The following is a 26,864-nucleotide window of genomic DNA, read 5'->3' on the forward strand; positions in this document are numbered from 1 at the left end:
GCTAAATGAGTTAAAAAAGAAAACTCCCAATATCCTTTCTTTTGTACAAGATGAAGATGTGGCTTAAAGCAGCAGCTTTGCTGGCCGTGTCTTTGCGATGCTCTCACAAGTGGGATCTCCGATAAACAATCCTGCTCTTTTGATAGAAAAAGAAATTTCAATATCCTCCTTTTCACCGAGCAATGGAGATCCAAATCAGGCACTGGATAGAAACGCTAGCTTTATATCTGATATTTTACACCCACTGGGTGGGTCGTCGGCAGCCTGATTGAAAAATGTACCAATCGAAACAACAAACGAAATTCTGTTTCAAGGCAGTTTGTTTCTTCGGGTACAAAGCTGCCCTTCAGGCAGGGAATGCTTTCTGCATCCCAGCAATCCGAGGCTCTGGGGTTAACAGCACTTCTCCCAAAAGGAAATGAGCAGGAGACTCATCATCAGGCTCCTGTGCCCTCTGCCGGCTCCCAGAGCAGCAAGCACTGCGCTCGCTCGATCAAACACACACCAGATGAAGCTGCCAGAATCTGAAAGAGGCATCTTAAAATAATATGAGATAACCAAGCCAGGACCTCTCTGCACCCTTACAGGAAAACACCGGATTCAATGAACTAGAGGCGTGCTTCTCTACTTCTCTTTCTTACATATCTTTTTTTTTTAATTAGATGTTTCTCTCGGTTTGATAATTTCTTTTTTCATATGGTAGATTTAAGGAGAACAGCAGGTGTCTCCTGTTTGGTCAGTTGGCTTCTGCTCCAGGTCAATGGCCAATGCAGGCAGGGCTGGGAGTGCTCCCCGCTGATGGGAAGCTGATAATCTCGGTTATCACATCACTAGCGCTGAGCTATCTCAGGGCATCAGCCTGGACACTGGCACGTGTAAAGAGAGAACCCTGCTGCAAACCACAAGAAAACACAGGAATATGGCATCCAAGTAACGCTCAAGAATGACCAGGCTGACTCAACGAAAGCACACGGACCCAAAATGGAATGGCCTAACGACCTCACGTAATTAAAAGGCCCATATTTCCCTTCAGCTGGGCCACTGACCATTTGTTCATGAGCGTGCTGGAAAAAGTTTTCACACTTAGAATGTGAATTCCCTTTACTGCTTTTTGGCTTAAGGTCCTAGTGAAAACACAGCAGAAATTTCAACGCTGGCAAATGTACTGGGAGAAAAAAAAATAAAGGAAACAATAATAATCCAAACCAAAACATTTCAAACATGGTGCATTAAAAGCTTCCCAAAATACTACTGTAACTTGCTTCAGTTATGACTTAGCATCAGGCATTAACTTTGCGGTCTTCTCAGATCCATTCGAAAAAAATTCCAGAGTAATGGGAACAAAATGAGGCTATAGGCATGGAAATAAAATTAGATAAAAATAGTGAAGCCACTGAAGATTCTACTTGTGCCACCAAGTTTTTGGTGGGACAGTGAGACATCTTTATCAAATAGACTCTGAAAGAGCTCGTACCTATTTAGCTGCTCCATATAGTCTATCTCATTAGTAGAAACCTAAACCAAAACATCTATTATAAGCTTCATGGAAGTTTCTACACTCAGCAGAATCGTCACATCTCATCACTAACAATTGATACTGGTGGATTTAGGGAAAGCCCTTAACCTTGCTGTTTTATTACAGAACTTAACCCAGAATACAGCGCAAGACAAAAATATCTCAGAAAGTCAACTAATGATGTCTGGTTATGACTAAAGAATTGGGAAAATATCTTCAAGTATCAAAACTGCTTTACATTAGACCACAGAAAATCTACCAAGTGAACGAATGTCATGGCCTACTGCAAGCAACGGGTGAAGATATAAGGAAAGAATAATTTGCTTACAAGATTTAGAAAAGATTTGGAGCAAACACATCCAAAACGTGCTAGGTTCAGTGTGCATGTAGACGACCTCACCCAGCCACACGCTGTGGCCATTTCTGCAGGGTTTCCAGCAGTTCCCATTTGAGTTGTTTAATGACATTATATACATCATATACAATGTGATGAGTTGCAAAGGTTCTTCACACACAGCAATATTAATTTCTCGTTATGATCCACATGGGCAGTTGCTTGCTGAATCCATATTTTGCTAGCAAAACACTTTTCCTCAGTTTTTTGAACACCTCAACATGTGAGACATTCTGATTTCTGGGTATCCACAGCCAGCTAGATCCTATGTTAGTGCATTCTCGAAAGGTCAAGAACAGGGAACATTTTAACATGCTCTCACCAAGCTCTACCATGAGTTTTAGGTTTGCTACAACTTCAATACTGCAGAGAGAAAATGCCATGCAACCTACATATTTGTCCAGATTCCTGGAGCAAAAGCAGTTTTACAACTAAGGAAGGGGCATAAATTCAAATGATGCTTAAAGTTTATTGGAAAAAAGCAATGACATTTTGCCTCTTCCTATCATGACTAAAGCTGAAAATTACTGAATTTTACTTGAATCCACCTTTGTTTCTGATGGATATTAAAACTTGCTGAAGTCAAAGACGGCATTCCAGGCCCTGGCTTAGTTTCCAATTTACATTCAGACTGCTTTATCTTTGATAAAAACATGATATTGTTACCAGGAAGGCAGCTTGCAGCAAAAAAACCAGGAAAACAGTAGGTTAAATTAGTCTGCACTACTAGTAGAAGAGTTAATCTTAAAGGAAAACAAGACATGCACGTTATCTTACTTCCTCTGGTTGGGACGCACCTTATCTCGGCCGGTTCTTTTACCCTGAAACCACAGGTGAAACGTACTTTATATAATTCCGCCCAAATGCACTTCTTCACAGAGTGTTACACCAGAAAGTCTCTTGAAATTTTGTATGTGCTTTTTGGAAAACATAACTCAGATTTTGCAGTAAAAATTGTATACAATTTATTTTTTATCGAACCATAACAATTGGTCATTTAATTGGGTATGGAAAAAAAAGTCTTGTTCAAACCTTAATGAGGAATGTGAAGCGAAGAAGAAAAGAAGTGATTTAGAGAACAGTAATCCGTTAATGCATTAAATTTTCAATTGCAGTAAATGCTCTCATCGAGTCTTTTCAAAACTTTCTGAATTTCTACTATGAGTACAATTTAATAGGACAAAACAATAAAAGCGAACACTGGCTCTTCTGCATTCCTGTTATTACCTATGGTTCAGAAACGTAAGAATTATAGAGCAAAACTACTGAATCAGTCATTTTTCCCATTAGCCCATAAACAAAATTTGTGAGGAATTAAAATAAATCGACACAATTCCCATTCCTACCCTCAATCATGTTAGGGCTACGAGCTACGTATTATGATATCAGTGCTTTAACACCTTGATTGCTCACCTTCATTACTTCTCCTCCGCTGCTGTTTGCATCATTTAGCTCAGTAAGATCAGCTTTGTCCCCATATGAAAAAAGAACACTGGGTTGCAAAACTGCTCAGACTTGTGGTCACAGCCCACCACCCTCAAAATACCACGTCAGAAGGGAAAACCACCAAAAATTTCCCATGAAAAAAATATTCAAGCCAACAAAAGGCCTTGCGCTGTGCAGTTCACTAGAGGATCTACTTCTTGGTTGTCACGGCAACTCGCTCGTAGCAAGTTCACAGAAGCACAGCGCGAAGATCTATTGGTAACAAATTTTCAAGAGATGAACGTGATAAATGAAAAAATATTTAACAACAACGTTGAATTCCCATCACATTTGTGGAGATACCTACAGATACAGCACACGCAACTTCCGTTTGCAAACAGCCCGCTCATTGCCACGTTTCATCCATTCCTTACCGGCTCTACTGACATCTACTGGGAAAAGAAATCGAGAGCTTTGTTCCCGACACAGAAGCCTCCCTGAGACTTAAGAGCTCTGCTTCACACTGCACATTAGCATCCTCTCCCCTCCTCTACAGCAGATTACAGAGACTGCTCTGCCCATACCCATGTACTCAGCTGTAAACAGCAAATCAGTGATGGAACAACAGAGAGCAGCAGTGGCTTCAGTTTCCATCGTAAAAAAATCACAACCCTGATAGCAGGAGGGTCAGCAGTCTAAGGACTGATGATGGGAGGGCTGGAGCATCTTCCATACAAGGACAGGCTGAGAGAGTTGGGGTTGTTCAGCCTGGAGAGGAGAAGGGTTCAAGGAGACCTTATAGTGACCTTCCAGTACCTGAAGGGGCTACAAGAAAGCTGGAGAGGGACTGTTCATAAAGGCTTGTGGTCATAGGACGAGGAGGAATGGGTATATAAACTGGAGAGGGGCAGATTTAGATTAGATATTAGGAAGAATTTCTTCACCATGAGAGTGATAAGACACTGGAACAGGCTGACAAGAGAAGTTGTGGCTGTCCCAAGGCCAGGTTGGATGGGCCTTGGGCAGCCTGAGCCAGTGGGAGATGTCCCTGCCTCTGGCAGGGTAGCTGGAAATGGATGATCTTTAAGGTCCCTTCCAACTCAAACTATTCTATGATTGACTGAGCAGGCTTGCTGCAGGCTTTATATCAGGTCCCAAGACTACCTTGAGATGCTTGGAGTAGAAAAGTCCTCTTGCCAGGATTCAATCCCTCTGTGAACCTTTAAGAAAGTCCCTGCTTCTCACACTGCAACAAGTTTTCACCAGCTCTTTGCTCGGTCCCAACATGCTCTCTAAATGTCACAGGGTGATGGAACAAGCCGTCTCGCACAGCCTGCCTTGTTCCCAGTGTTTCTGTTCCTAATTATTGAGTTAACACACGGCCACAGCAGAGCTGCAGGTAACCCCTCTGCCTCTGCATACCCTTCAAAGAAATGGCAAAATGGGTGGTGAGAAGTGAGGAAAGGAACGGTTTGAATAGTAACATTCTAATTTCATTATTACAGCCCAGAAGGCTTTGCCTGCCAGAGTGAAATTAATGCTCGGTTATGTCTGTTGCTACCTGGACTCCACGCAAAGATGTATCAGAGCAGATCAGATCTCAGACAAACTGCAGTAGATGTCACTGACAGAACTGGAAAAACTTATATAAAGGATGTAAAAAGGAGAAACTGAAGTAATCTATCAGAGTCTGAAGGAAGGACAAAACGCCCTGCTCAACTTCCCAGTCGTGAAAGCTCAGAGGGGATTTTGATCAATAGGTTGAACCACTAGCAAACCTTTAAAAAAGTAAATAAACTCAATAAATTTCAAGTTAAGATCTGGATGAAAAAAACCTCCTATTCACTGAAATGTTTTCTATCATTGTGGCAGCTTTGTTTCTTACATTATTGCATTTCCAGTTCCATGTAATTATAGGTGCTATGAAGGACTATCGGTTTCCTGGTTTATACAACTTAATTACCAGGATGCTCTGAATTTGAAATGAGGAAAGTCCACTTCTAAGCTCCAGCAAGACCTAATATTTCACCAGATTGAGTTTTAAGCTTAATACCATAAACTAACACAAGCTTCTAATTAATTAGCAGGGAATTTTGTAGTCATGGAAACAACACAGAAAAGAAAAAAATTAGAGCCTAAGCTCCGGATGACTTAGCAGCCCAGCAGCTCTAACTGGAGAGGGGACGGGATGATTGTTACATCTTGGTCCAACCCGAGATCATGTCCTTGCTGTTGCAGAAACTTCCTTGACCACGTCACCTGTCTCTCTACAAAACACACGCCGAGCAATCTGGGGACATGCTTTTGCATCATCAAATTGCCTGTGAAACAGAACAAAAGACACAGTCTCTGACTTTTGTGCTTCTTTCGTTGGTTTACAAAGGCTTATGAAGAAGGCGGCAACACATGGCTTCTTCCCATCTTACTGTACATTCTCATTGATTCTTATTTGTTCAAGAACAAATTACTGAGGAACTAAATTACAGAAATGCTGTGCACCAATGGATGGATACACTCTTATTTATGCATATAGAAAGGAGCACACTTGGATTAGATTGCAGCGTACTGAAGACGCCTTCACGAGGCCCTGCAGGACAGCAAGAGACACCCCTATCAGAGAGATGCACTGGACCACAGACACTACCAAGGATGCAGGAGATTTACATAGATGGTTTTTCAGCCACATATTCCTTAGTGAAATAGCATTCTAGCAAAATTTCTTTGCAGCAAGGAGAACACTGAAAATATGCAAACAGGCAGAAAGCTGCACTTATATTTATTTTCACGATGATGATGTCACTGTGGCGGACTACAATGTACTTGATAAAAATTGCAATGTATAAAGTGGAAGTAAAATGTATTTTTATGTCAATAGCTAAAATAGTTATTGAGAAAAGCAAGAAAAAAATTCTTAACAGTCCCATCACTCGTAAAAAAGGCACTAAGGCAAACAAGATATTCCATAAAAACAAATGGGGAATGTGATAAAAATCTGCCTGGGAATTTAATATGAACTGTTTTATGACTTCACTTTACGTTTCCCCTCATTTCCTCTCCTCCTCCCCACATACTTGTTACCCTTTTGGTTGGTAATAGTATATTTATTGAAAGGATTTGCCTGAAAAAAATATCTGTGCAGAATATTTTTGCAGAAAGCATGTCCAAGAACGCAGGAAACCCACTCCTGAAGGCCACCCACGTGCTGTACTGCTTTGCTTATCAGGGGTGAATGATGATATCAGAGTGCCCATGAATTAATTTGGATTAGAGATAACGGAAGAGAAAGTAGCGTGTCCCACATGGAATTCTGGATGATTAGTAAAACTGCATTGTTTTGTCTAATCCTAGCATGAGCGGTGCATTTGGGACCCAAGCCCCTTTTAACTCCCATCGGGTTCACAAAATTCATGCGATAATTTTATTTCATGACTCAAGAGATTTCCACCGAGGTCCATTTCTGTCCCCAGCATATAATGCCCAGCACGATGGAGATAGAAATGCAGGTAATTACAGAAGTCACGAGGCACCCAAGGCAGAGATGAAGCGAGCAATATAAAGGTGAGCAGGGCTACGACTCATTTCTACAGCTGCAAATTATTAATGTTTTTCATTAGGTGAAAAATTGTCATCGGTGTCAGTTAAAAATCTTGAATAAGGGACTGTATGAAAAGCATTAAGCTGAATTATATCAGAAGAGCAGTTTAATGTAACGAGCTTGCACCTTTCTAAACATATCCATACAAACAATTTGCATTATTGCATTTCTTTCAGAAGCTGCGCTAGAGACAGCTTTTTGCACAGGGAGTCATTCTGTGTTCTTCACTGACCCCTTGTGGTTCCTAATTCCGAGGAGAAATCATTTCTCAAGCTCAACACTACGTTAAACTCACGTTAAATGATGATAAAGGCAATAAGAGACCCCTAAAGGACAATACAGCAGTTTAATATACCATACAGCATCTCAGCAGAGCTGCTGGTTTTGGTGGCGTATAATCACATTCCCCATTCAATTTTTATTTTAAATATAATTTTCTTGTGTTGCTGCATAGAAGTTAAAACTGTGTGGGGTACTTGAATACACTACTTCTAAAAAATCCCTAAGTTCAGGGGAGATTGAGGCAGCCATATCCCCTAGAAAAAGTGGACAACCAAGTCAAATGACCATGAAAGACAGCAATCTGAAAAGGGATGCCTCTATCCTAAGAAAAGGAGTTTCAGGGAATATTGCCCTGGACAACGGATGTCTGGCTGCGAGCAGTAAAATCCAAGAGGGAAGCGTTTCTAGTTACCCATTTGGCACTGTCAACATGTTTGATCTGTTTAATAATCCTGTGGCCACCTGAGTCTACTTTACTTTCTGCCTTTATTGCCAAACACGCTATCCCCTGCACCAGAGCGGGGTCTAACGAGATGAAATGTAATTAAAGAGGCTGCCTAGGAATAATATTCAAGAAATCTTGCAGCAGTATCAGTGATAGTAGAAATAAACCCCCCCAAACAACAAATATGATGCTAGAACAGCAAGTCCCTAAGCGCTGAGAAAAGAATTGCTTTCATATATACTCCTTCCTTTTTTAATTTTGCAAATTACTGCTAATTTTCAATTAAAAAAAAAAAACCCTAGAGTGTAGAATTTGCTTTTAAGCATAAAACTCATTTCACTATGGGTGAAAAGTAATGAAATTCTGTTCTAAAATAATCTTCGAGGACTTTAGTTCTACCTGATCTTAGCACAAATCCCCACAATCGAACATCACGAAAATCTGCAGACTAGAACTGATTTTAAAACCTTGGGATTTTGTACCCAGGTCTTAATATGCTTTAAATTATTTAACGCACAAAACCACATGCACACAAAGACAAAGGTGTTCTCTGCATGACGTGAAAATAATCTATTTAAATATATACTTCGCTGATGCAACAAAAGCAGCGTAAATGTGTGATCCTCCCCAACACCTGGTGATTTCATAAACAAGAACCTACGCTGTTTGACCTCACTCGCAGCATTCTCGGATTTGCTATGATATTATGAAATAATTTTTGTACATTTTACTGGTTTCCAGCTCAGAAGTGTTACATTATCCTCAGGAACACAGCCTTCCTTCTTCATCTGCTCCTGCTGCTTCCTTTCAGTTCCAATCTTGTAAACTCAGACACACAACCTCCCCAGCAGTCCCACATAAACTGATTACTTACAAAATTATTTCCAAAGCCATGCTAACGTCAGTGGCGATTAGCTTGCAGAATGCAGCATGCAGTGACGCTTCTGAGCTCAGGTTAGCGATGCTCAGTCACTGTCAGCAGCAAGCAGAACCGGGATTTGTGTTCATTTAGAGAGAAAAGACAGACAATTAACAAGAAAGCATTTTTTTTTCTCATTAAAAAATGGAATTCTCGAGTCTCCTCTTCACATCAGAACGGATGTGCAATTCATGTTTCTAATTCACAAGGAATAAGCATGAATTTTGCCTGTGAAGCAGCAGCTGTGGGAAACCGTTTCAGCTCTTTTTTTAGGTGCACTCCTACGATGACAACACCAATTGACCAAAGACTTTTGTCAGTTTATATCAGTGCACTTGGAGGTCTGGATTTCGCAACGAAGTGACAACACGATGGTAGACATAACCACCTATTTATCCCAGATGCATTCGTTCAGGGTAGCTTTTGCTCTGGTTTAAAATACATTTAATCAGAGAAACTTGCAACATCCCTGAATTAAACAAGTTTCATCAATGAAAGCAACATGTGATTTTATTTTCAAATACGATGTCGAAAGGATTGAGGAAGGGCAGTCCTCTTCCGTACAGGCTTTTCTGAGATAAAGATACCAGTTAAAGAATCAAAGTTAAGAAAAAATATGTTACTGATAGCATGACAAATTATTACTGCATTAGGAAGTATTCGGTAATGACAAACTGTCTTATTCTTTATTTTTCCTGTTCAGTATTAAAACATCAGCTAAAATAATGCATTAATAATATAAACAACTCTTCAAAAATAAAATAAAAGTATTTTAAGCTTTGATCTATAACATGGAAACTCCTGTAGGTAAATTTAAATTGTAAAAGCACTATTTGACGATGATTATGGCTTCAATAACCTTAGACACATTCTTATAACCATTCAAAACCACACAGGAGCTTCAAAATTCAATACAACCTGTAACTTAACCAATGTAATGTGTCGGTAACTTCGCCCTAATAAAGCAAAATAATTTGTTAGAGACACATGCAGATAAAAAGCCCATCAAGTACGTTCTCAATGCTGATATGTCTTTTATGGCAATAACTCAGTGCAGTGGTGATAAGTGAAAGAAGTGGATTGGTATTTCAGATATCAGAGCATCTGTGCATATGGGTAGTATTACTTAAGATATAGTATACTTCAGCTAACATATAGCAATATATGTAGTATATTATATCATCAAACATGCATGCTTTATTATGTAAATGCATCTATTTAAATATACAGTGAACATGAACACTATTTGATCCGTGAAAGTTATTTAAAGTTCCATGAGTGTCTTTCAAATTAAAGATGCACCATTTTCCATGAGAAGGCGGCATTCATTTAACTAATTCCTTCAAAAGGAAAGGCACGCTGCATCTGCTGAGGTTTGATGACCGCTTTCTTCTAAGTAAACTGTTAATTTGGGGAGTACAAATAATGGAAGAAACAAGTGCATCCTTAAAAGATGATGAGAATGAAAATGAACGTAATGAACGTCAAACATTTGTAGAGAGGGTTGCGTGAAGAGAAAGGTGTAGGAGAATACCAAGGAGAAAACTACCTTGAAGAAGTGGATATTTACATGACAGTCCTGGAAAAGACAGGAAAGGGAGAAACACTGCTTCGTTAGTAAAGGGCTGGCGAAGCAAAGCAACAACAATTAGTAGCAGAAGTAAACAAAGACACAGCAGCGAGCATATACAAATGGACACATCTGCTATGCACAGAAAAACCATGAAAAAGAAATTGCGGTGTTAATTGCCCTAAGAGTAGGGAGCACAGTACAGCACAGCACAATGAATACAGGTCTCCACGCGACTGCTCTTCAGTGTTAACCTCAGCCGTGTACATACATACGCTTCATGCATGAAACATTCCTCGCGTTGTTAACCACTGCGATGCATCAAGCTAAATGTATGTATAGATGCGTGTAGCCTGGGCTCTTAACAACTGACCATCACTGCAGAGGGACGACAGCACGAAAGCTACCTTTTTTTTTAACTTGAGACACACTTTTAACCTTTATTTAAGGGATAAATAAATTCCTGCCATCAATATGATTTTCTAAATACATTCTTCACCTTAAGGCACAACACACAGACTGAGAAAAGCCTTACAGAAATCACAAGCTGATAAGAACAGAGACCAGAGATACATGTCATCTGGTTGAGAAATTTCAAGTTTCAGATATGGTGAGTGGATGGGAAACCTCCAGATAACTGCATATGGGAATTTCCCATGCCAAACTATAGTATAGAACAGATGGAGTCATCTAACAGCATCTCTACAATGCTGCAAACTAGTCTCTAATGATTAAATATGAACAATTTAAAAATAGGAATGAGTGCCACGGCCAAAAAAAGCAGTTCTTTTTGTATCTCTATATAAAGAACAAGTGTGGATTGATGTGCCAGGGATATTTTGTCAGGCCATTATTTCAATACAGGTTAATGTTTGTTTAACGAAACTCACTCTTTTTGTTTGCAAATTGAAGTGTCAGCAACATTATTTCTCTCCTTCTTTGTCACCTTTGCTGACCTGCCTGAAGTCACAGTTATTGCCTCAAATTGGGAACGCATATTGGATAGATACTGATATAGTAGAGATCATATATTTTATTTATTTATTTAAAAGAAAAAAAACCCAGTAAAGTAACTGCAATGTAACAGCTATAGGGCAAAAAAATCACCACCCTTCAAAGACTTAAAAGAAACGACATCTTCACAGCCCTTGTAAGAACTTACATAGAGACATGAAGAACTTAAATCACCAACAAACTCCTCTACAAGGGTTGTTTGTTGAATGAAAATATCATATTTAATTGGGTTCTTAAGAAGCTACTGAAACAGTCCCTGGAGTCTTTGCTTTGCCTATACAACTGCAGTACTTTTACCCAGCCTCCAGCTCAGAATTCCAACTGCTTTAGGATGCCCTGGCCATTGATCGAAGGAAAGAAAGAAAATGTCCCTTTGACCTAAACCCGTTGTGAATATCAGAAAAATGACAGATTAACAGAGAAAGTACTGGCCTTCCCCTTTCTAATAAAGCAGCCAGAAACTACTATAAAAAATAAAACTAAAGGGAGTGTTAAAGATCTCAGAAATGCAGAATCTGCAGTGAAACAAACTGAAACAATGCATTGATGTTCAGAAAGGGAATGATAAATAAATGAAAGAGGTTTTCTCAGTGTTAAGACTACAACAACATCAAAACTCATCAGAAAGTTTTAATTATGCCTCGAAACCTGTGGACGTTTCCCAACGCCGAGGAACAGCAGCCGTAGTGCCCCAGCGAGAGACCTGGTGGTGCAAACCAACGCGAACTCTGCATGCAAGGGAGATCTATAACGACTGAGAACAGTTCCTTGGTCATAAATTGACATCTGCACAAGGATTAACACGTAAGTTTGTTCAAATCAAACGCTGCCCTGAACACTGGAGGAGTTTGGTAGCTCATCAGAAGCAGAAATATCTACAGCTCCTGTGTCACCAGAGGGGTTCTAGTATTTATAACCAAGTCTGATAGCCAAGAACCACACTGGCCCTGTTCCTATCTTTAAAATGGTAAGGCATTTTAAAAGACATTTTATTTAGGATCACCATAATAGTTAAGTTTAGAAGCACTGAGGTGTCACCGAAATGTCACCACTGACTGTACACTTCCAATTTTCAGCTACAATATCCATCCTGTTCTGAACTCTGTACTCTCTCCTTATATTTCAATCCGTTTAGTTTGCAAAAGGCAACGACAGGGCCTCACCAGCGATGCCACCGGCACAAGGCAGCTGAAAACCTAACTCATGGAATAGTAACCTGCGAACCAAAGCAATCACAGGGGATATCCGGTCCCACCAGCCCAGGCCTGTGGAAACACCGTCAATTGGCTTATGTCACTGTCTGGCAGCAAAAAGAGCCCATCCGGCACCCGGACAATAATAAACAAGAGCTGCTTCTGGATGGTTTATCTAATACCTGGATCAATCCCAGAAAGGAGAGACTGGGAATACAGCTTAGAGTATGGCCAGTATTTCTCTGGGCAACCTGTCTGTCCAGGTTTATGGACCTGGCCCACAATGCTGACTTATAGATGAAAATGGTACCTGTTTTCACTACCAGTGGTAATTATTTTGCAGAAAAAGTGCGTATCAGAATAAGTCATCTTATTGTGGAGTGACTTTATTATTATTCACTTAATTAAATGGAATGGTACAAAATTACCAGCTGTGAAAAGCCACTCACATCTGATGTCTCAGCTGAAATCTTGAACATAAACACCACCCAAAGCCAGCAGCCAGAGCAGTAGACGTGGATGTACGTCCCCAAGGAAGCACTTCCTACAACCCACCAGAACGTGCCCACAGCGATTGCCATGGTGGGGACAGTGGTCTGAGCTCACTCTCAGTAATTAAGGGATCGAGTTTCTTCTACCGAAAACCACACAGAGAGCTACAGAGAAGGAAACAACTAGAACAAAAGAAAACGTCTGACATCTTAAGAGTTTGCACCAGGAGGACCCTTACAGATCTTCCCCATAGACGCCTTAAAAATGAAGATTATACAAGCAGTAACCGATTCTCTCCTAACGACTTGCTCGGATCAGTTCAATTATCCAAGCCGGCTATAGCGACTCAGATTGCTCCCATCACTTAATATACCCTGTACTGGGTAAATGTATCCACGTGTAAGGATTATAGCTATTCTACTCTTTTAATTAAAAAAAATCATTCACATGGACTATAACGGCTGCTTTATTTTTAATAACGTGGTGCTGGTGATGTGGAAAGAAGGGGACAGACAGAATAATGAAGCAGCCTACTTTTAAACCAGTATAATTCTGAGGTAATAGTTAAGTATCAAGAAGTGTTTCACTAAGCAGCAAATTACAGGAAACAGGAAAGAAAACTGAAATAACTACCTACAATGAAAGTTTTAGAATTTGAACATTTCTTTTGCCCAAATAAAAAAACAGAACAATGCCCTAAACGGCAAAACCTTATTACTGCTCATATCATAACCAGGTATTAAAAAATACCATAGGGTTGCATTATCTCAATATTCTGCTTTTTTCTTTGACTAGCAAAATATTATAACAGGAAAACAAGTATGTAAGAAATAGTAGATATTGCAGTTCAAAGACTTGCTAGTTTAGGTCCATGGAGCCACCTGGGACTGTTGGAAGTTCCCATGGCAACCTCAGCATGGACAATTAGGGAGCAGCTACAATTATTCTGAATCTGCTGGTTGAGAATGAAGTTTCATTTTGAGATGGCCACAAAGAATGCCATTCCGGAGAGAAAATTCACAACCAAAGGTTAAACTAAATGAAAAACAGTGACAGATTTCATCCTGCCTCCACTTCCTACAGAAGTATATTTTTATCTCTAAGTATTAATAATGATGTATCATCTATAAATCACCGAAGAGAGACTTGATCATACTGCTAAATGAGCAGATAATTGATTCAGAAGCTTTAGAGATAGGTGAGATCCAGAAAAGATATAGATCCATTACATCTTTTTGTACAGAAAATACTGCACTGCACCTATACAAAATATACCTCAATTCCTACGTGCTATACAATTTCATATAGATAATACGCAGACAGCGCATAAAAAGAAAACTCCTTATAGTAAAATCTAAAAATACTAAGCGAGGTCACGGCACGATTCCATTAATGAAACCACTGTCCTCCTCAACTCTTCGCTTTCTTTTCCGATTTGGTCCCATTTGTTGGATAGGATTTAAAACTAGGGAGCACAAACCAAGTGTTCATTTTTCAGCTGGCTTAGATCTGGCAGAAGGGGTTGCAAGGAAACTATTTCTCACGACAAATCACATTTACTGTTCAATAACAAACGCATGTGAAGAGAATGCTTGAATCTATTATTTATTTACTTATTTATTATCTTGTATAGCCACTTCATGGTAGATTTACATTTAATAAATGACTTAAAAGAATTTGTGCCAGAAGTAGTAGGTAAAGCAGCATACCAATGAGATTTGTGTGACCAATAATCATAATTAAATCAGAAGACAAGGATGTGATAGGATTGTGTAAACAGTTTGAAATCAATGAGAGCCTAAAGCAAATATTAAAGGTGTCTATTGAACTACAGATGCAGGTAGATATATTAAAAATGCTCATTGATTTAAATGGGAGGTAGCTCTAGCTCTTGGAGATTCTGTTAAACACATTCCTAAACTTCAATCAAAATTGCCAAGTCAGTTTTAAGAACGTTTTAGGCTTTTTTTTTTAAAGACCAGAAACTGGTTTTGGAAATTTCCCATCTACCGGTTCTCTGATTTTTAATAAACTGAAAATATTCTTTCTTAATATTAAGCAATGACATTCTCATCCTAAAGGTTCTCAATTCCTGTATAGCTTAAGTTTGTATGTAGCTCTTTACTCTGAAGACCATCATTATTCATTTTAAGTATTTGATATACGCAATGCAATACTTCTGCAGAAACTGTTGTAATTTTGTACTCAAAATTAAATCAGTGTAGCTTGGATATCCATCATACTGTCATATAATGAAAAGTAAACCAAGCACCACAAACGTAGACTTGATTAGCAAGCACTTTGAAGTTAGTCATTTCTATAAACTGATAAACAAGGAGATAACCAAGTATGACCTCTCGGTCCATCTATATTCTTAATCTTGCTGACAAATATTCTCCCCTAGTAAAATGGCAGTCACGATTTGCAATCTTCCTCCTGTAAGGTTTCAAAGCTGATTTCAGAACATTGGAAATATTTATTTAGATGATGTAATTAAATCACAAATAGCAGCATATTTCTCAGAGCTATCTACTTGTTCCTTAGTATACGGTACCAAAAATAAAATGACTATGTAAGCCAAGATAGAAACGATAAGAAAAATAACGTAAGAGATGATCAGAGTCAGCACCACTTATGTACCATACCAGAATAGCTAATAAGTTAAACATCACCATTCAGACATCTGTGCTGTTAATTTTTATATTCCATTGCAGTAATCCCACTTGAAACCAAATATGAACACTACTTGAAAGGTGCTGCTTCCTTCCACTCCTTCTCATCGTGGTCAACTTTGAGAGAGAGGAAGAGGTTGAACCTAAACGCTTTGACTTTGTAATAGTGCATTGTACTAGCCTTGGTCTAGTTATAATTACACGTTGTTTGGCTACCAACACTCTCCTATATCATCCCTAAGTTTTAAAATTGCTCATTATGTAACTCTGTAAAACAATATTTCAGGACACACTGTGTTCAGTGAAAACCTATTCCCTTTCCTTGATTAATTCAGCCCACTAAAATAGCATCAACCAGGCTACCTCCAGAATAGGGAAAGTCTCAAATACACAGTGCTAAAGCTGAACTAATTAGACTTTCAGACAGGCTAATTATTTCTGAGGCAGAGCTGACCCTATGCAAAGCTGCCATTTCTGGGACCCAGTCCAGTAGCTTTAGAAGACGCAACCTCTCAGGATTTCTCCTCTACTTCATTGGACGACACAGATAAACCCTGACTGTTCATTCTGCCACCACTGTATTTAGAGTAGGCTTGAGAAAAAAACCCGAAGAGATGGCAAATTCAATATGCAAACATACTGCACGTAATCACTGACACTTTTAGACAATTTTAGTGACTCGTCTTTGTGCTGTCTTTGTCCTGAGAAAAACCAGGTAGACTTTTATCTTTATATCACCAGGATTTACCTATCCACCCAATTCCAGACTCTGTATATTGCACAGAGACATAAAGGGTGAAAAGAATTACTTTTGAAGCTATTCTTTTTAGGTAGGATAAAAAGTAAATATGATCTTGAATAGAAAATGACCTAGTGCAGCAAAATAAAATCACACCGGTCAGGTCACAATTGTAAAGAAAGAAAAATGGAATGGAGATTCAAATACTTCTTAAATGTATAACAAAAATCATAGTTCATGCTGCAGACAAAAGTATGGTAGCTGATCCAAATGTGTTCAGAAGAAATTGATGCACCTTTTCTTTTTCTTTCTTGAAAGTTGAACATGTGCCGTTTTTCCTCACTTTCTTGAGTTAACCCATCTTTTATAATAACAATGTAGAATTCTGCCTGATGGTGAACATAAAGAATTGCCATTTCAGGTTGAAAGGAACAGGCATGTTTGTCAATGCACAATAGGTACGTTAGTTACTTTCTGGATAAACAGGTAGACTAAAGTTGTAAATGTTCAACCAGAAAAAAAAAAGCAAACAATACTGTAGATCGGAATATTTCAAATTCAATATTGTGTGTGCAGCTGGGAAGGGCAGTCATGTTGGACGAGCTGAATCCAGTCCAGCCATTAGCATAACACGTTCCTCCCCAACCCAAACCTTTCCCGTTGCTGGGTTTAATGCTCAGCAAGTATTTTGCTGTAATATTGGCTATACTTGTCAGAAGAGGCAGGGTTGCTGGCTAAGTTTGTTCATTAAGAAACAACTCCTTTGTACGGCAGAGTGAGACCATGCTTGTGACTACCAACCACTCAATTTGCACCACAGAAGGCAGAAGACTCCAGAAAGTATTATCTTCAGTGTTTCTTTTCTGTACATAACCAGCAATACCTCTTCCTCTTAAAAACTTCCATAAAGTTAAACACATGAGAATTTCAGGTGACAACTTTCTACACAGATTTTGAGGCTTCAAATAATTAAGACCATAAGTACTTTCTTCGAAAGAGGAAAAAAGCATTTCATGTGGAACATTCTAAGTCTCAAAATACTGTTGTTTCTGAGAATTTAATTTGTCAAATAATGTAGATACCAGTGACAGTGGCTGGCAGAATTTGCAGCAGGTATTAAAAGGCACTGAAATTATTACAAATACTTGAGATAATATATTTTAAAATATCAACTTGTAAGTGTCATAGCAGAGAAATTGAACTGTCAGGAAAAAAGATACCACTACTGAATTAAACCATTTGGTCCCATCTTCAAGAAACCTAAAGGCACGTACTGCCGTCACAGGCAACAGAAAGAGCACCACTCTAATATATATCTTTTAAGAGGGTTTGTTTTTTTGTAATAAAGTAAAAGATGTATGTAATATGGAGTTGCACCAGTTCGTGTTTAACCCTCACCTCAAACTTCTGCCGGAGCTCTGCATTTCCATCTTCATCGGCATCTGGAATTGGAACATTATAATATTCACCTTCTTCTTGATTCAGCAGCTTGTACCTAGCGAACATTCGAGAAACCAATGGTGACTTCACAGTTTTATTCCCATTAGATGTAAAATCTCATTTAGTTGTTTGTATATGTTTTGTATCAATGTTACAGGTACGTAAATGACTGCTTTCAAAGATCTAAAGCAAACTCAAAACCAGAATATATTTAACCTAAAATTGGATCTTTAAGCCCAAACTATCTGCCAAGGTAGTTCAGTGGACAAGGAAATTCTTCCCACACATTCTATGATACGATGGGACACCCTGACCCTGAAGAACCTTTGTCTCCAGTGCTTCTATAGCCCTAAACAATTATCTTCAATTAAACGTACTTTTTGAGAAGATGCGGCGAGTTCTACCCTGAGCTTGGTAAGTAATAAGATGGCATTTTATAAAACCAGTTCCTGGGTACTTCGAATTTGTAGAGCTATATATAACTTGATACACTTAGTAATGAATATATCATATTGAGATAAAAATAAAATTCATATCACAAGACTATGTACACAGAATTGAGTTTGCAGCAGCTCCTAGCACCAGCAGAAGTTTCATGAACACCACAAAAAAGCGCATTCCTTTTATTCTCCTCCTTTGTTACACACAGCCTATGCTTCCTAGGTCTAGCTGCATTTTCAGTGAATTTATAGGCTAAGTGAAAAGCTCAAAAAAAATATTATAATGAAGAAAAATTCTATTTTTAAACTTCTTGTGATATATTCTCTCCTTCTCTCTTTTCAGGAACTCTTACCATCCACTGGCTGGCATTTTCATAAGCTCTGACACCCCAAATGACAGAGATCCCATGAAATCATTTCTGGTTGTTCGGTCCCAGTCCCAGACCTCTACGGATAACCGTCTATCTTTGTCTGTAGGTTTTAATTTACTAAAAAGGAGAGAAATAGAAGAGTTTTCAATGCAGAACTGAAACAAATGATTCAATACACACAGAGATACTCCACTAAAAGGCACTAAACTTACAAGGTGAATGACTCATTCCAGTCTGGATTCAGAGTAGAACGGATGGTTTTTGTTTTTTGTTTACTTTCATTCTTAGGATCTGGGATGAGCTTCAGTTTAACGTAAGGATCTGAAAGTCCATTTGGATCCATGGGAATCAGGTTTTTCGCTTCTCGTACTGTCAATATGAAACACAATAACACGTCAAACCAGAGTTATTGAAGCACGTGAAGAAATAAAACAAATAAGACATGAAACCCACTTGTCAGACTTGGCATGGAAGAAGACTAGTTGTTGTAAAGTGAGATTGCACTTAGCAATATTTATAAGAACAGTAGAGAGAAATGACAGGAGAGAAGAGCAATTCACAAATTACATGCAGCTTCCAGGCAGTTTTTTCCCTGCAATGGAATGATTAAATGTCCAAATCCATCACTATAAATTTTTAAGTGGGTAGCAATTCTTTTTGCTTTTATTTACTCATCAGTCTGAGGCTACACAACTACAGGACTATCAGCCACACGCTATAAGGGCAATAGCCAGACCACAACAGATGAAAGAAGACAGGTTATTTGATACAATCCATCACTGGAAGATATCTAACACTGAGCTTCCCTCGGATTCACGGTTCATTAGTTGTCAGCTGGAATCGCTGAAAGCATTATGTCACAACAGCAACCAAAGTAAATGCACAGAGAAGACAATTTTAACTTCAGCTTCACAAAAACGTTAATGTAGCTTCTATTTTTACCATGTCAAAAGAAGACAGAAAGTGAGTTAATACATCTCATGTTGCTACCGATCCCCAGGAGAGAGAGACAAGGATAATCAGCAATCTGCATGGGGTGCCGTTCTCTGCAGGGCCACGTCCGTGCGTGGAACAGGGCAGGAAGGCTTGAAAATACCTTGAAGGTATTTTTGGGGGGCTCAGCAGCTTTTGGGCTTCAGTCTGGCTGGAGTTACTGTAGCAGCTGTGGGGTTCGTTAAGCAGTTCAGAAGTCACCGCAGGGGAGTGGAGTATAAGCAAAGACAGCACTTCCCTCCCCCTGTGTTAACAGCATTCAGCCATCAGCTTCTGCCAAATCTCAGAAGAGGTGAATTTTCCTCCTGCTGTCAAACCCCATCCCACCGAAACAGGTTGCGCGGCGATGAATTGCAGTGATGGAGTCAGGATGGGGAATTCAGAGCTCACAACTGGGCATCTCGAAACCTCCTACAAGCAGTAATCCTCTGGGCTTGTTTTGGTCAGAAAATAGCTTTCATTTGTGACTTTCTTTGTGAGATTCAGTGTTTAAGATTAGAATAGTTCCTGGAAGGAAAATGTAAGAAGCTTTGAGCGTGACACGGCTCCTCGGGTATGAAGGAAGGCCAGCACTTAAGAGTGACTCACTAGACATACTGACAGTGCCCTCTGCTACTGCTTTCACAGCGCCAGCATCAGAAGGGCTTTTTTAATTTATCTACCTAATAAAAAAAAACTGGAAAGAAATTCAGGAAAGGTCAAACCTTAAGTAATTTCATATTTCTTGATAGAAAACATTTCCTACAAAAATTTTAACTTTAAAGTCACTCGAGAACTCAATCAGAGCTAAAATGTAAAATAATAATAAAAAAAAATGTTGCGATGATCTTCAGCAACAGAGTTACCGTTGGCTTAAGGCCTTCTCTCCTTTTTCTGCCAGATTTAAATGGCATTTTCATTTGCAATCTAAAATTATAGACCTTCCCAGGATTTCAACCTGTTATCTCCCAGCGTGGAGGTTGAGAGGCATCCAAGCAACACAGGTATTTTACAATGTAGTATTTACTCTCGTTATTTGTAGATTAAGAAGAGGATAGTTTTCCGACTATAATCTAATGATGTGTAAACCAGCTGAAGTACATCTTTTCACACTGTCCTTTGTTCTCCCTTTAGAAATAAAGTCAGGGCTGTGGTGGATTGACAGCTGTGCACGACTGCTTCTATAAGATGGAAAGAGATATGCAACAAATGTAAAGTGTTTGGGACAGATATTATTGTGCTTTACTTAAGAAGAGTGAAATGAAAGACTGTAGTGTTGATAATACCTCCATGATAACAATGCACTGAAGATGATTTACAAAACCACGCAATGGTTCTGTTCCATTTCCTACACACCGGGTATATTCACCAGTTGATGTAGCCCTAGGCTGACACTTTCCTTTTACGCAAAGGAGAGTGTTTTCTTGTTCACAATGATTGCGTTCTTCCAAATAATAACAGTGCTAAGCAGCGCTTTAGTGTCAATCTACTGCTTCACCTTGGTCATAGAATGGGTTGAGTCAGAAGGGACCTCAAAACCCAGCTCTGCAGGGTCACCTTCCACCAGATCAGGTTGCTCAAAGCTTCATCCAGCCTGGCCTTGGACATCTCCAGGGATGGGGCAGCCACAAGGCTCTGGGCCACCTGTTCCAGTGTCCCACCACCCTCACACGAAAACATTTCTTCCTAATATCTCATCTAAATCTCCCCTCTTTCAGCTCAAAACCCAGGCTGCAGGGGAAATTGTTTTGAGGAAAAACCCGGCCACTGCGACAGAAAAAACAATTTCAAACAGTTTGACCTGCTCTGTTTATTTAATGAGAGAATATTAGGTGTGGTAGAACACATTGGAAGAGAGAAACACCAGATATAACTGCCACCTTATATACAAAATAGCTGTGGAAAGAAGGTAGAGCAAAGAAATGCAAGCTCCTGATTCGGAACACACTTGTTTATTTGTGAAGATAATTCTCATGCAGAACAGACACCCTGATGTAAATTAATTATTAAAATTAGATCATAGCTAGAAAGGAATTGCATTAACTTGAACCAACAGCTGATACTGATTAAGTTATGTTTCTTAAATTTGTATTCTTAAAATGAGAGACTAAAAATGCTTATGGAGTAAAATATTAAAATAAAATGTAATTCTAGTCACTAACTATATTACTCAAATAATTGTACCAGAAAACCTACTGGTTTTGAAAAGAACAGAACACAAATGAGTGTCTTTCTTGCAGAATATTTCATCTGTAGTTTTCCACCATCCCTGCAGAAGATGACAGGACTTCGCAATTGAGGAAATGACAGCTTTCAGTCCAGAGAAATTATTTCCACTCTCACTCACTCCAAATTTGCTCTTTGAGGGTTTCTGCACCCAGTGGTCAGCTGGAAAACCATTTCTGATTTCAATCCATGAACTCCCCCTGCCCTCCAGTATTAAAATTTAGTCCAGTGAAAGTGACCTTCAAATTCTTCAGAGGAATAACGTGGAGGTTAAATAACTTATTTTAGTTAAATAGTTACCATCTCAAAGGGACTAAGAACCATAAAATGAGTGAAGGATGAAGTGACAGTCTCCAATGGATATTTGATTTTTCTTTCTATCCCATAGTTTGGTGTAAATGAGGAGTAGAACTCTCTAAATGTTCTGCAGCTTCCCAGAAACAGAAACCCAATATTTTTTCATTAGAATTCCTTTAACAAAATTGCTTCATTTTAAGACTGTGTTTTCAGACTGAGCCTTTATGTTTAAGTTTTACCTGGAGGTGCTCAGTGTGAAACCAAGCAGAATTGTGAGAAATTGCCTGGGTGGATGCAGAACCAGCCTCCGCGGCTCTGCTACGGAGAACTCCCTGGAGAAAGTCATCGCTGATTAGCCTTGATACACGCTGCCCAGCCTGGAAAACAACACTGACAGCAGGAGGACATGGCAGCATGTGTAAGACTACTTCCTACTTTTGCAGCAAGCACAGAAAAAGTCCCCTAAATACAAGAAAATAGAAGCTCAAAGATGATTTGGGAAGGAACTGTTGCAACATATATTAAATATAGGCTGCCAAAGAAGTCATTATCTCACTCCTTGTTTTGAGATATCTGCCCCCTTTATACTTTGTCTGCATAATTAGTACCCTTAGACATCTTTTTTCCAACTGACTTAGTGCTTCTTTTCTTGAGGAAACAACATGATGATACTTGTGCGAAGTAGTGCCTATAGAGAATTAACATCCAAGTGGTCCACCTCTTTAACTGCACCCTATTTTTAACGGGATAGGTCAGGTTTCCGTAAGAGGATTGACAAGAAGGAATTTCCCCTCCCTGCCAAAGGCTCTCTCTCTTCTGCGTGGTTGAAACAAAGAAAGTTAAATGAAAAATAACTTCAAGAAAATAAATCAACCTACTGTGGCTGAATTCTGCCTTAGCTGTAATGATAGCCAGCAATCTCATACTGCTTTATAATTATTAGTTAATTTAACTCAACACTGTGATAGAGATGTTACTCTAATTTACACATGACTGAAGTGAGATACAGTTCAGCATCACTTGGAGCACAACTTGGACTGAAACCTAAAATACTACTTGCCAGTTTTCTGTCGTAACTACTAAGTGTGATAATAACCTCTGCACTGAGCAAAGCAGATGGTAAAAGTTAAATTTCCCAACATTTTGTCCAGATTTAACAGGAACTGAGAATGCACACAGATGAAAAGACTGTGAACAGAAGTATATACTGAAGTTTCTACCAAATCCAGTTTTTCCTTCTACCTGTCAATTTTCCATAGGGAAAAAAAATGGCACTGTTGTCACTGTTAATGAAGAAGAGATCATAAATGTTTAGTCAGCAGGAAATGTGGACTATTTGATGTCTGTCCCATGGCTGTTCTATTATGTGCTGCTTCTAACGGAGCAATATCCACCCTGGAGCCATGCCTAAAACTGGGACGCCCACTTTTCTGGGAATAGTGTAAAGACAGAAGCAAATACAGAGCTGGTTCATAGGTATTCATACTTTAAATAAATACCTAAATAAGACAGAGTGGGCTAGCAGAGAACCACTGACGTAAAGAGAAGCAATTCAGACAGACCTCTGAAGAATTTAGAGAGCAAATGACAAAAGCACAACTTTTTCCATAGTTCAAAAGCCATACGCAGTTATGGATTTATAACTTCTTGTGATACCAGCAAATAAATTCAGTCATAGGAATGAATAAATAAATGTTTCTGTCCCTATAACACAGCTGAATTATTAGCGGCATGGGTTTACTCAGTTCCTTTTCAAGTGAGGCACAGCTATCTTTTTCCTCAATTCCCAAATGTTGATAACAGAATAGTTTACTAATCGCAGCAACCGTTTCTTGCTGATCTTTTACCCCCTACAGGCAACTTAGATGAGCAGAAATCTCTCAACTGCACGCAAGCAGCTGCTTTTAACAGAGGCTTCAAGTCTCAAATGGTCTCTTGTCCAGGACAACAAAAGCAAAGGGAGACCTTTGTTAGCTCCAACACAGAGGAAAGTTTCTGTCTTCCCACAATAATGCATTAGTAAATTATTCCATAATTCTCAATGCTTCCTGAAGATTCTAGTAGCCATTCCAGTGATCTGCCCAGTTTACACATGACTTCAGTGGGCAGCAGAGGATTTTGCATTCCCAGCCAAGGACCGTTCTCTCCAGCACCTTACTGCACTCCCCTTAATCACAGTTTCTTCCAACTTGTGTACTTACAGTGTGCAAAATCCAAAGCTGCTCAGCTTTCCTTAAAGGTTTATTGTCAGATTTTATTGAAACTCTCTCTGCACGCTTGCTCTCTGGAGCTGGATGTGACTCACACTGACAAATGGCTCCAAAACAAATCCCTCTTTTCAGGCAATTTCTGATTTCTAGACAGTTTTCAGCCACAGGAAGGGCTTTCTGTTCCATAAACACTGCCCTGTCCAACTAAAATTCCTTTTGCTATCCCTCCTGAGAGCAGTGCCTACTCATTACACCCCATAGCCTGAAGCCTGAAAGGTGGCAACATAATGAATGTCAACTATGGGAATGCCCACACTTCACAGGTGATTTACACACAAGAAACAGATGATTCATTTCCTTCCTAGAACAAGATGAAAAATGAACCAATGTTGCATGATAATTAATTCCTCTGTGTGTATTAAGATATTCTCTCCTTTTAACAGAAACAGTACCATCATCTCTAATGCTGTTTAAATAAGAACTTGCCCCTGCAATAGGTTATCCGGATTCAATTTCAACTGGAAATCTCATAAGAGTAAATGTATTTTACTTGTCAAATTAGATTATCTTTATAAAAATTATCATCACAGAAAAATATATACTACTGAGTAGGAGAGCTGCTTAATAAAACATAACTGTTAACATAAGTTGTATCAAATAGTCTGAAAATGGATTCAGCCTATTAAATTTCCAGTTCTTATCTGTTTCTATTCTTACATAAATAGAGAGCATTTTAGTTAATTTTTTTATATGCATGCAGACGGCCGTTTATGAAAAACTAATGTTTCTTTCAATACTATGCATGGCCTATTTCTTCAGGGTAAAGTTAATTTAATGAATGAAACGGGGAGCATTTAATTGCTACCAGGGTTGGCATTTGTTTAAGGCACAGCTATTTCTGTAAAGAACGCTGCAACCCTGCAGATTCTGGGAATGCCAGGAAAGAGAAGATATCAGTGAGATAAAACAAGCGATTCACATTCTTTGAGACATTAAAAAATGCTTCCCACAGGCAAGTAATTATTTGGGATCACTATAAAGGTACTCAAAGCTGGTCAAACAGCAAGAACATTCACATACGTTCCCTTCTAAAATCAGCTGCGGAATTTTGTGATGTTAAAGCTGACCAAGACTGACACCCAAACAATCATAAATAAAATTATTAAAGTGTGTGTATGGTGGAGCCTTTTAAAGAAGCAATTTTTTTTTTTTATGAGGAGGTAGAAATATGCCAAAATTCTCCGGTTTGTCTCTCGAGCTCGTTTGGGCAGAGACTCTTCACCCAGCTGTCCACAGCAAGCAGCGTGACAAGACATTATTATTCCGGGTGATAGGTTGGCTCAGCATTCAGACATTCATAAATAATTTGAAAAACTTACAGTGGGGAGTACAGAACTCCTGGGGAGATTATTGTTGGAGAGCCTGTTATGTGCTCCCAACCTCTGCAGAGATCACTGCCAGGTTTCCTCCTCTTTTAAACAACAGAGGCATCACTGAAGAATAAACCCAGATTGTCTGCATTCTTTTAGCTAAAAAAAAAAGATACTCTTAAAAATGTTGGGCTGCGTATGTATATATATTTTAATAACATTTATGTAATGGTAGGGTGATTTAGCTGACAGCAAGTCACTAACGCTGCCTCTAAATTGGTGCCTGTGTTGGGAGGGCAGTTCTTTATTGTCAGCTGCTGTCAAATTCAACTCCCAGCAGCTGATAGGTCACGGTTTAGGATCCCAATAATGCAGCAGCTTTTTATATGTCAGTGCACCAGATGGGGTGATTTTCTCACAAAGGTTATCGTTTATTCACTATAAAAATATTAAAAAACGAAATAAAAAAAAAAAAAATCAGAACTGTGATTCAACCACCTACAAACTCGCTCAGAAGCGCTCCACATTATAAAATGGGTCAAAAACTAAAGGGAAGAGTGACAAAACTTTTAACACACGTCAGAAGGAAAAAAATTCAGTGCAAAAAAAGTGTGGATCAAGAATAGCGAAATCTTCTTTACTATGTTTAAGAGCAGAATTTCCAAGTCAGTCCAACCTATGAAAGTGTCAAAAATTCAGTGATTTCAGAAAAAAAAAAACCCAAATCAAGAGAGTTCCTATAACAGAAGAAGACCAGATTTGTATACTGCACGTCCAATAAATTATTAACATCCAGCGTAGCTCTCAAGCTATAGCAGCTATAAAACATACTACTGATATTTAAAAGTTGCAACACAAGTGAGCACTGACTGTGGCACATCCACCAGTCCCGAGAAGACGGTGAGGGGCTCGCAAAGTCTGCCCATACAGAATTCCAACCCATTTGGAAAAAGTGTTGCGGAGTCTGCAGCGTTCCCACAGAAAAGACTGTGTATCTACTTTGAAGCACCCGCACTGATGCTCTGACCCAGTAAACCGGAATTAAGTAAGTTTACATGTAGGATTGAATCATTCTGACCATTAGTTGAATTCAAAACCTGCCAAATTACTTGGATATTTTAGATAATTCGACTGAACCACTGGCCAACTCCATCTGGCAGCATCCTGCCATGCCTCTTTCCTAGTATTCACTGGGAAAAAAATACCCCAGTCCTACTTACAAGATTTTATTGGGAAAACAGTAAGTGAGCACGCACTGGGGCCTTTTTTTGGAAACAAAAAC

The 26,864-nt window shown here is 39.0% G+C and overlaps 1 protein-coding gene across 2 annotated transcripts in view; it reads right to left on the reverse strand.

The window, feature by feature from the left end:
- Positions 1–26,864, reverse strand: part of PRKCA (protein kinase C alpha) — a 144,515-nt gene that overhangs the window by 20,966 nt on the left and 96,685 nt on the right. Inside the window, exons 6-9 of one of the 2 annotated variants that reach the window (XM_054083127.1) lie at positions 18,720–18,876; positions 18,490–18,624; positions 17,655–17,751; positions 2,708–2,731 (exon numbers count right to left, since the gene is read on the reverse strand). In XM_054083127.1, the coding sequence (XP_053939102.1) occupies positions 2,708–2,731; positions 17,655–17,751; positions 18,490–18,624; positions 18,720–18,876 (413 nt within the window). The remainder of the gene's footprint in view (positions 1–2,707; positions 2,732–17,654; positions 17,752–18,489; positions 18,625–18,719; positions 18,877–26,864) is intronic. The other variant, XM_054083128.1, reaches the window with a different exon arrangement.

This window comes from Cuculus canorus, chromosome 18, assembly GCF_017976375.1.
Source record: "Cuculus canorus isolate bCucCan1 chromosome 18, bCucCan1.pri, whole genome shotgun sequence".
In the NCBI taxonomy this organism is placed as follows: Eukaryota; Metazoa; Chordata; class Aves; order Cuculiformes; family Cuculidae; genus Cuculus; species Cuculus canorus.